This window comes from Mastigoproctus giganteus, chromosome 5, assembly GCF_048544385.1.
Source record: "Mastigoproctus giganteus isolate SK-2022 chromosome 5, ASM4854438v1, whole genome shotgun sequence".
Classification (NCBI taxonomy): Eukaryota; Metazoa; Arthropoda; class Arachnida; order Uropygi; family Thelyphonidae; genus Mastigoproctus; species Mastigoproctus giganteus.
This window is the reverse complement of record NC_143579.1, coordinates 230816884-230828929: the sequence shown is the minus strand read 5'-3', so window position 1 is coordinate 230828929 and position 12046 is coordinate 230816884. Positions and strand designations below refer to the sequence as shown.

General features: G+C 39.9%; 1 protein-coding gene across 1 annotated transcript in view; it reads right to left on the bottom strand.

Annotated features, from left to right (window-relative positions):
- The window catches only part of LOC150086261 (uncharacterized), a 49966-nt gene that overhangs the window by 33065 nt on the left and 4855 nt on the right, over nucleotides 1–12046 (bottom strand). Inside the window, exon 2 of the mRNA XM_090373792.1 lies at nucleotides 10174–10321. Coding sequence (XP_090229918.1) covers nucleotides 10174–10321 — 148 coding nt within the window. The remainder of the gene's footprint in view (nucleotides 1–10173; nucleotides 10322–12046) is intronic.

Genomic DNA, 12046 nt, shown 5'->3' with positions numbered 1-12046 from the left:
GAACTGGCCCACCTTCCCGTGGTGTGAACGAGTACCCAGAATCATCTGTCCAGGTGACTGATGCTTCTGAGTAGCCAAGCGGCCAGACACAACAACAGAACATACACAAACCTACGTCACACATATCTGGCCCATTTGTAGTGATACTGTTCTTCACAGAGACATGAGGCAGAGTTCAATAGACGTTCTAGGTGCAGTCCTATACATATACACATGTCCACATCCCACTTTGAATCCAGTCCATCCCACTATGAATCGCTATGAGCTGTGCGTAAAATAGTGGACATTCAGGGTAAGTTTGACTTCTGTGGCAAAGGAAAATTATGAATTACTTCAATTGGGAGTAATTGTGCAATTTCAGAAAGGAGGTGGATCTGTTGGAGTCAAAGACTTGATTTCACTTGGGTGAAACCAAATGCCTTTTTAGGAGCAGTTGCTAAACAATTTTGGCTCCACTGCATTCGTTCATCTTTCTTTTGTATATTTTCTAACTATAAGAAAATTTCTTGTCCTGTTCTCTTTTCCACTGCTGGTGGAAATTTCCAGACCACCTTTTCGCATCTTCTTGATTGGCCACAATACTCGAAGTAGAGGATTATACAAAACCGTGGTGGAACCCACCAATTTAGGGATAGAAAAGTTTGCCCGTTTTGGAAAACTCATTACCAGCAAACCAGAACGCTTCAGTGCCTGCCCATACCTGAGTTTTAAAATTTGACTGATGGTACCAACTAAAGAGCAACCTAAACAACTTTCTAGTTTTGCAAATGGGGTACAATTTCTTCGAATCATAAGATAACTCAGAAATTTTAGACCCTTTTGTTTTCGGAAAAGAGTACGTCATATGGTCCAAAAAATACGGTAACTTAGAAGAAATAATATTACATCCATAATGATGGCACGAAAGTAAATAAATCCAGTGAAATGGAAAACAACTCTTCAAATGAAAATGCAACGAAGAGAATAAAATTTCTGATACATAAAAAAATCAAGCCGGGCCGGTTAATAACTGCCAGATATGCAAATGGATTCTAAGTACACATGCGAGATAGACAGTTCTCCAACTAAAAAAGAACTCGTTCTGCTAGTTTGGCTACTCGACTTTAGTTGGCTCTCGTTGCTATAGTAACGGATAGAATTTTGAGTCGATTAAAAAAGAAAGCGAAAGCCATTGTATGCAAATGAGGTTTTCAAACTATAGAATGCTTGAGCGATTACATTTAATTGGATATTAAAATTTAATATTTTCGCAGGCAGCCGTTAAGCCGAAATCTGAGATGAATACTAATTTCATGGATTCGCTTCATCTACCTTTCGTGTTTCATCTGTCCCGTGCGAGGCAGCTACACAATTATTGATTCTCCATTACGAGCATTCAATAATATTGATCTGCCTCGCGAAGCAGATTGCACGTGCATACTTTAAATACGGTTCGTCTTCCCCCTATGCCGTATCTGGCTTGACAGAGTTAGTCCATTAAACAAACGCTTTTAAAAGAGTGCCATTTTGAATCTTCATTAGCATTTTGTTTTTTTATACTTCGGTAGGCAGTTTGGGGCATTAGAGAGCAAGTGGTGGGGACGTTGAGAATCTAGGAGAAAGAAATTGCACGCCATGTACCAATTATCATTATACAAAATCCATGCGTTAATAACTACGTTCTGATACCAGGACTTCCTTTGACTTTTAGAATCATAAGAACCAGTGAAAATGGGAATAACTTCGTGTAAAAGAGTGCTAGGGACAGTCTCTAGAACTCTTTGAGAAGTCTAGTCTGTAAAATTACGAATGCGAGTACGCAGTGCAAGCAGTAAATCATTAGGCATTGAGGAGTGGTGTTCATGGTGGAATACAATAAGACAACTTCAAAATACAGTAGTCATTTAAAAATACTTCAGCAAAAATAGTATTATTGCTCAATTCGGAAGGTCACTTCCCTTCCGAATTGAGATCGATGGAGTAAGAATAGAACAGGTAGATTACTTTAGGTATCTGGAGTAGTTTGCACAGGACATTTCATGTCAAACTCAGATTCAATCCAGAATTGCAATGGCAAAACAATCTTTCAAGAATAAACTGTCGTTGATTACACAGAAGATGTCACAGGAAATTAGGAAGAAGATAATAATGACATATATTTGGTCAGTGGCTCTATATGCAGCAGAGACATGGATTCTTAGAAAGAGAGACAAAAGGAGACTTGAGGCCTTCGAAATGTGGTGCTGGCCCAAGATGGAAAAAATTAAATGGATTGATAGTGTCAAATTTGGAAGTATTAAGATGTGTCCAAGAAGAAAGGAAAATTCTAGATAGATTAAGATCAACTAGCCTCAAATGGGCGGGCCATATGATTCGATGGTGGTTTGCTTCTGGATGATATGCAGGAGACTGTGGGAGGAAAACGCCCTAGGGGAAGACCAAAAGATATCTTCATCGGGACATTGATGGATGAAGCAGGACTTCGAAATTTTGAGGAACTAAAACAAACAGCACAGGTGGAGACAGCACATCAGAGGAACTAACCATCACAAGACTGAATTACTGATGATGAGGGTACCGTCATGATCTGCGCTGCAGAAACGTATCAAATGTTCAGGGGAAACTGGGAATGTGAAGATTGTTTTGGAAACTCCTCTACACTCTGTGAAGATTAGAGTGTGGTGTGGAATAAACTGCAGCAGGGTTGCTGAGTCGATTTTTCACAGAACCTCTCAGAAGTACATTGACATAATCCGTGAATTCCAGGACAACCTCACTAAGGACGAGACTGTTAAAGCGTGATTTCGGCAACATAGCAGAACAAGTTCAGAGAGCGCATAATTTCAAAAGGAATAAGATCAGCAAGCTCCTAGATTTGTGGTTATTACAATTCTTTTAGTACAGCTATCTCAAAGACAATGCCTACAACCTAAATCTACGCACTCTGGAAGAAATAAAAAGCAACATCTCCAACATTATTTCCAACATCACTTCCAACACGCTTCGTCAATCAAAGTGATGTTGTAACTGGTGAATTTCATGTCTCTAACACTCTTTTACTCAAAGATAAGTGTAAATACAGAGTTACCAACCCAGCGTATTCGAATTCTCAGTTATGATGCACTTCTTCAATATCTTTTTCCAAGAGAAAACAATTAGGAGGATTAACCCAAAACCTTCAGAAACTAGATAAATACAAAAATTATAGAAATTAAATATGGGGAATTGAAAGGTCACAGGGATGCAGTTGTGTGCCAACCAAGAGCTTTTGGAGAGAAGTGAAAATTCTATTACTTCTGGAGAGAACTGGTGAGGCCTTTGAATTCATCTGTGTCTGCTAACAAAGCCAGTTATAAATTAAGTTTGCTCACTGTTGACATTATTTTAAATAACAGTTTGGAAAGCCACCGAAATACGATTGTTCTGATTAATAAACTCATTACATGCTCAATTCTATTACTGGCGCAAATACCTTTGCTGGTTAATCAAATCAGAACATGTTCGAGTACGTTTACCTGACTAATCAGCTTATCCATTAACATTTCAGTTAGGGAACTGAAGGGACCCAGGGTCACGTACAAGACTTCTCTCAGGTGTAACAAGGAAGACAGATTATGCTGAAGCTCTCGTATAACATCCATCTCCTTGACATGAGGCACTGGCAACCGTGCTGCATGCACAGTAGGAGGAACTGTCTGTTCTCTAGTAGAAATTGTTAATTCTCTATTTGAAGAAAAAGTTATAAATTTAACAAATAGGATTCATTTATCATGTTAATTAATCGAGGATTGTCTGCAGTTTCATAATTCTGCCGATAGGAGGGGCCATATGTGGAAACCTTGGGGATTAACTCAAGACTTTTAGGGTGAAATTTTTATTAGCGTTGTTGTTTATTCGTAAGTAGAAAGAATATATTTTTAAGAGACTAAATACATTTCAACAAAGGTGGTGCAAGGGTATTTGCTAATATCATTGAGGAAAATGCTAATTAGAGAGGGCCAAGGGTAATACATACATCGATTCGTGCATGACATTTTAGAAGAGCCTTCTGATCGTGGAAAATGTACCAATGGCAACAATATTTTAAATGAATGGAAGCGAAGATGGCAAATAAGGTTCCTAGAGAAAATACTGCTATAAGCAACTCTATGGCATGTGCTAGAATCAAAACGAATATAAAAAGGTAGTCACTCAATGTTTGCATGCTAATGGTAGGTGAGTGGTTAATAAATCTCAGATATTGGTTGTCAACAAATGCAAACATCATAGGAATAAGAACTAATGATATTAAGAGTAGGAGATCTCAGCATGTACTTAACAATAGAAGGTAATGTTGAGAAAAAGTCGCGAGTTAGGACTGAAATTGAAAGTGTCTGCATTTCTGCCCAGACACAATAGGAGGAAGTACCTTGTCAATCAATTCGGTCCTGGTGAGACTGTGAAGGGTCATGGGGTAGAATTTTTTCCAGAGTGATCTGTGTTTGTTAACACGAAAGACTGTTTCTATTGGGATGGAATGCGAATAAATAGAAGGGGTGCAAGAATATTTGCCCATGCTATTCAGACAGGGTTAGGTGGGTCGGAAACTGATAGCTTGGAGGGGAGAGATACAGGGACTAACTAATAGATATTAACGGCAGCAGCTGTAGGCAGAAAAGCATTTTATATGGTCCCACACAAACAATCACTGTTTAAATGAGGAATTAAGTGCAAGTTACTACTATGGATAAAGGTCTTTTAACTGGTGGGAGACAGGAAATAGTTGTAAATGGTTACTAATCCTTATAGATTAATGTTATGAGTGGAGACCACAGGGTTCGGTACTTGGCCCTTTACCGTTCTAATATTCATTAATGATATTGATGTTGGTATACGAGGCTTATTGTCTAAGTTTGCAGATGATACAGAGATTGGAAAGGTGGTTAATAGCAGTAATAAGCTTTTGCAACAAGACATAAATTATGAAAATGAAAGGTTTTGAGTCTGAGTAGAGCAATCCAATAAAACGTACCATTTGGGCACCACCAAACCGAAGCCTGTAGACAATGAAAAGAGACTTGGTAGTAGCCATACAATTTAAGTTTAAGTTTCCTGAACAGAATAACCAGACTTGGTGCAATGTACTTTATCTTTTATTATTTGGATTTCTTGATTTCGATATTTACGATTAGGTAGGTGGGTATGTCCTCTCTTAGGGCCAGTAACGCCGCCACGTGGTGAGGACCGGATCCTATAAGGCCTCTGATCGTTTCAGAAGGCACGTTGAATCAGGTCAGCAGTATTGTGTCCCGTAGATCTGTGACAGTCCGTGGAGGACAGTCCAACCCAAATAAATTAATCCATGTAACTGCAAACTTGTTCTTTAGCAATGGGTGGTGGTAAGTATGGGGACCTTGAGCTAGCACCTATTCTCGAAGTACGAATGAGGGCTCGTTGGATCGTTGTCTTGGAAACACTGCTGATCGTCTCTGGTTAAAGTCTATGGCCATGTATGTAGACAGCGCGGCTCCTGGAACATTAGTTCAACACCAATAGGTCATTTTGTATAAATACAGGTCACTGTAAAGGCTAGATGTAGCGGTGGTATGGGTTTGCGTTGATAGAGTGTAGGATTGTGTTGTCCATGTTTTCAACCGGCCAATCTGCTACCAAGGGATCGCAATGCAAAGAATCTTAACCGCCAACCTTGGCATCCGACCATTCCACAAGGAAGCAAGCAGGCAACTACTAAACAATTGTGGGTTGCTTGAAGGCAAGATAAAGCACCCACTGATGGAAGTAGCACTCAAAGGAAGGGAAAAAAACTAGTGGACGAAACAACACAAAAGATTGGGAAAAACCAGAAATGGCGGCCCAAACCCAAAACAAGCCAATGAATTAAGGAAAGATAAATTAGCAAAAAATACAACAATATTCACAAAACCATCTGAACCCATTAAACTTACTAAACAGACTGTTCTCCAGTAACAGCTAAATCATCCAGCAGGTCCTAAGCATATAAATTAAAATAAGATCTTTGGTGACTAAAACATGTTCCAACTCTTCAAGTTAGCTAGAAACGTTGATTAAACCAGGACTATTGTTCAAAAGAGGAGTAACATTATCGGGAGCAACATGTGGAGCAGATAATAATAATAAAGTATGTCGCAGATCAACATATACAGCCAAAAGAGAAGAGCTTTAAATTCCAGGACATGTCCTGTTACAAAGTATTCAGCACAAAGTCCAAGTGTAAACCATTTTAGTTTTCTTGGAAGTAAGACTAGTCACGTGCAGAAGAAAAAATGCGTGACAGAACCAGTGGGAGAGCTGTCCCATCTGGTCTGCGCCACTAACAAGTTCTAGCCAATACTTGAATTTGTTTTTTCTTTTTCACATCATTGCGGATATTGATTTAGATGACGAAGAAATCCGATGGAACCTACCTCTTGATCCGACAGCAGAGAACACGGTACACGACGTGCAGGTCAAGAGGTAAAGTACCTGCCAGCGCCTGAAGTGCAGCAGTAGACGCTGTACGGCACACTCTCAAGATTAAGAATAATATTTTTTTCTGGATAGCCTGAAGCATGAACTGAATCTTTCTATTAAACACCCGATAGAACCAGTAGCCAACAGTGAAGGTAACCATTGGGTCGAAAACAGCCTTGTAGCATAAGAGCAATACCTTTAAAGAGTGGCCCCCATCTGTTTTTTTGCAACTCAACGAGAAAATCATTAAACCTGCTGGAAAGATGTTTTATATGAGAAATAAAACTCAAGCGATTATCAATCAAAACTCCTAGATGCTTTAGCTCAGAGGCAAGTTAATTGCTGGCCATTGCCATGGATTTTAATCTGTGGTGGTCTTGTATAATCTAAATTTGTTTTTGTTGGGCTAATGGCCAATTTATTATTCCTGGTTCAAGTGAGATCAGCCAGAACAAAAAATCCATGGTCAATAATTCCACCGAAGTATGCGAACAGCCTACAAAATCGCAGTTTCCTTAATACTGCCATCCTTGAATCGTCCCCAGCAGTCATCCCTTATTTGAAGTCTGTCAGGAGGTTGTCACCGCGACACGTGTACCAAGAAGTTGGGATGGAACAGTTGACTGCTGAATTAAGGGGGTTGTCATAATATTTTGACTGCAGTCTTCAATATTACCTAACAAATTTTATAATTATATACACTCAGTGATCAGTGAATTATGATCACCCTATTAGTAATGGACTATGGCGCATAGTTCAAAGTATAAAAAGCCGAACAGCTTCGTGCTCTAGAGTAGTGGTAATTTGCGTCTAGTCAAGCAAGTCAAAGTGACAAAGTAGTAAATGTGGGGCGTAGTAGAGATATCACGGAATTTCAAAAGGGTATGAATGTGCGAGCTGGTGCATCGGGTGCTTCAACAGCATGTCTTGTCGGTTGCTCTCAACCCACTGTGGTAAAGGTGCACAAAAAATGGCGTCGAATGAGTCAAACCACCTCCCGCTGACAGAAAGGATTACGCAAGGTGTATGTTGGTGGTGAACGAAGGGTGCAGCATGTTGTACGGTCTAAACAGCAGTTCACTGTGCGACAGTTGACATCGCAATACAATATGGAGAAAGCAAGAACAATATTCCAAATGACGATGAGCCACACACTGAGACGTATGGGGTTCCACATCAGATGACTCAAGGGACACCCTCTCCTCACCGGTGATCATCGTCAATGGCGAATGCTGTGGTGTCAACAACAAGCTGTTTGGACACTGGACGACTGGAAATGAGTGTGCTGATCGGATGAGTCCAAATACTTGGTGAAATATGCCGAAGGAAGCCTCTTCGTATATGGCGCAAGCAATGGGAGTCCATGGACCCATTGTGCACGGTGCACACTATCCAGGTGGTGGCTCAATATGGGGCATGTTTTGCTGACAAAAATAGAACCCCAGGTACGTATGGACCAACGTTTCACTAGTAGAATCTCTGTAAAGGTCAGATAATGTGTACATTATTATTATTAGCCATATGGTACAAGGAAGCTTGAAGCTTATACTGCACCAGCCAAAAAAAATTAAGTACCTTGAGAGAGAGAGAAGTAGGAAGGAATCACCAAAAAAGAGAATGATGATATCCAGCTCAGGACCTTGGGTGTGCCAAGTCCATACTCACCAGATGTGAGCCCCTGGGGTAATATGTGTGATTGCGTCGTACTGTGTTAGATTACGTTGGACTGTTGTTTCAACTGGGTCCTTAGCCATGGGACCCTTGGAAGTCTACCGGCAGCTGCTCGGAGACCATGTACACTTTGACATGTTGCATTTTCTTACCGGACAGAAACGGGATCTTCCGAGCGCGTGTCATCGAGCTCGCACAGTGCACAAGTGGTTCGAGGAACACAGTGAAGATATGAACCATCTTAATTTGCCTCCAAATTCGCCAACTGAACGCCTGTGGGATATTTTGGAAAGGGACGTGAGGCGTATGGACACGCAACCGTCATCTGTTCCAGCACTGTGGAGAGCCTTTCAGATAGAACGTCTTCAGACATCTAGTGGAGTTCCTATCCTAGGCGAAAAGCGGCTGCTAACCATAATTCAATGATCACTGAATATACACTGTACATACATAAATGTGATTACAAGAAGGTAACGAAAATGTGATGAAATGCCTCAAAAGTTCATTAGTCGTAGCTTCCATTGGGAGTTAATTAGTTTTAATTGAATATCTATTTACTTCCGTTGTTAAGAAATTCTTAAGAACCTTTCATCCTACAATTAAACACCCGGAAATAAAACTTAAAAACGTTTATTTTCCAAGTTTAATTAAGGAAATTTTATATGGGGAAACCAAAGCAGTAGATTTAAATTTTTAATCCACCGTGGCATTCTTCAGCACAAAATCCTATTATCTTTAAAAGTCACCCGCTTCCACTCTTTTCCATAATTCACTTGGTAGCAATTTAAAAGCGAAGCTCCTTTACTCCTTAAGCTATATCCTAACTTGTCGATATTCCTACACAATATCGTTAAATATTTATTCCCTAGCTACGAGTCCATTAGCGAAAAGCTAACCGTGCAATATCCCATCACAATCTTTCGCAGCTGCTCAACACTTTGGGCTTTGTTTTTTTTCTTTCCCTCTCTCCTGCTAACTGGTTGCGCAGTAAATCCATATTTCTGAAGATATTTCCTCCTATCTGCCACTCTTATGGCTTCCATCGAGCGCTGAATACGATAAAGAAACAATTCTTCCCCCAAAAGCATAAATGTGTTTGGAGATTCGTATTTATACCGGGTGATATCGAAATACCTCTTTCAGGGCCGGCTGACTGCTAACGGTTTGTTGGATAAAATGATCGCTACAACTTTGTGGTTATAGAAAATCGTTACTGGTCTGGCAAATATCGATATTCACCTAGCTAACTACACTCCCTAAAGTTTAAAATATTACTTTAAGTCGTGTTAACGCTTAATGACTATTGATTTACCACTTTGTTTTCAAAAGATAGCATTATTTTTAAAAAATAAGCAAAAAATAAACGTAATTTGTTAAACTAAAGCGACATTTATACATATTCAATTGTTTTAAGCTCACGTTGGAGATATAGAACTTTGTGAACGGTGCCTAATTTCTTACACTGACATCATTGATTAATTACCTCTAATTAACAAATAATTAGACAATGTTGTTGATTTTCCAGGCGCATCAACGACTTTGGGTATTATGTGTGTACCAGTGCGTGTTCATCACCCCATTTGAGCCCCCATTATGTGTGTACCAGTGCGTGTTCATCACCCCATTTGAGCCCCCATTATGTGTGTACCAGTGCGTGTTCATCACCCCATTTGAGCCCCCATTATGTGTGTACCAGTGCGTGTTCATCACCCCATTTGAGCCCCCCATTAGGTGTGTACCAGTGCGTGTTCATCACCCCATTTGAGCCCCCATTATATGTGTACCAGTGCGTGTTCATCACCCCATTTGAGCCCCCATTATGTGTACCAGTTCGTGTTCATCACCCCATTTGAGCCCCCATTATGTGTGTACCAGTGCGTGTTCATCACCCCATTTGAGCCCCCATTATATGTGTACCAGTGCGTGTTCATCACCCGATTTCAGCCCCCATTATGTGTACCAGTGCGTGTTCATCACCCCATTTGAGCCCCCATTATGAGGGCTGAAAAACTCGGGCCTACTTCAATCCTACATAAATTGTGCACAACCTACCTGTCTTCTATTAGGAACAAATAGCCCGAATAATCAAGACATACTCCCTTAATCGAAAAGATTTCGCCTTCTATCTTTATCTCTGACTGGATGCCTTTTTGGAACCAAGTCCCGGACCACCTTTGTGGAAATCTGCAGCCATCAGCAGCTATGAAAGAGAGAGAAAAAAAAGATTAAATTAACTATTTAATAAAAATGTTTTTAATAGCTACAGTTTATATATTAAAATGTGTCTCAGATACCAACTTTCATCTTCCTCAAGAAAGCCCTCGTTGGTAGCAGTTTGTAGAGCCGCTGTCCTCTTCACACCGGGTGGAAAAGACCTCAGTTCAAGTCCCTGGGGTGTTCTTTAGGGGATTTTTCTCAATGCGGCTGAGTTAGTCGGGCTCAGGCGATGGTAGCATGGTTTTTTATCCAAGAAACTCTGGTTTTTTCATCCAGCAAAACAGAAAATCGATCACAGAACACACGAAATTTACAGACAGTGTATACAAAGCATTCCACTTCCTTAATTCGGATGTTCAATCCTCTTTTCATGATAAATGTCTCTGTTTCAGTTTCTCTAAATTCCTCTCTTCCTTCATTCAATAACTGTTCATAATAATTGGCCCATTTCTCCAGCTCTATTATTTCCAGTCCATACTCATGAGGTTTCCTTAAACTCATCAATACTCTTCACGCCTCTGCAGATCTCGTGCATGGCTGTTGAGATGGATTTTTGGCGAAGATTGGCAAGTCTACGACTAAAAAAGTTAGATATCACGTGATAAGGAATACATTGAATTTCCAAAAAAACCATCATTGATAAAATAGAGAAAAGATTGGAGTGGTTTGGCCATGTGAAGAGAATACAGGACAACGGATTGCCCAGAGGAGCCATGGAATGAATACCATGGAGAAGGAAAAAAGAGAGAGAGAAACACCAAGAAGGACGAGGATAGAGCAGCTATGAATGGAAGAGGACTGGTGATTGGGAAGATGGAAGAAGATGGAAAAGAAGAATAAATGAATGACTTTTCGATGTTAGGTCGAGGAGAACCGTTGTAATAACGGAATAAATCTTAAGAAGAAGAAGAAGAAGAAGATATACGGAGCAATATGGCCTTAGCTGTTGATGCTCCTAAAACTACTACAACAGCAGCGAGAACAGAATGGTTTTTTCTCCCGAAAACTTAAGTTTTTCATCCAAAAAACAGAAAATCGACCATAGAAACACACGGAAGTTACAGACAATATACACGGAGCAATATGTCCATAGTTACTGATGCTCCTAAATCCCACTCCAACAACAAAGACATCGACTGGCAATCAATTCTACTCCAAAACATCTATAGAAATCGTAAAAGAAAAAATCTGGAGAAGAGGTAGCAGATAGTTTACACAAGACGTTTTTCATTGCACACTAAACTCTTCAATAGATGTCGCTGCAGCTGCTTTTATACGTCAAGTTCCTCCAGGATATCGTTGCATACATGGTAACCATTTAAATAAATAAAATCGAAATTTCTCAATTATATGAATCATTCTAGTTGGATATTTTCCCGGTTGGAAGCATTTGCATTATTGTGAATCACCACAGTAGGTGTGTCGGATCTTCATCAACTTGATTGCTCAAGGGCTTTGGACGAGATTTTTTCCTTCTATAATGAAGCTACTTTCTGATGTTTAAAAGGAATTGTGCAGTTATGTAAAAATTTTATCCAATAGTCCTCTCAGTTGCGTGCTAAAGATAATAACTTGGAGTTCTGTCCCTTCCATGAAGGCTACCTCTGACAAGATCACGCGAGATGATGCCTCGATTTTTTTTTTGCCTTGTTTTTCTGATTCGATTATAGCATTAACTTTTACATCCTGGAACACAATCTCTTGGAAC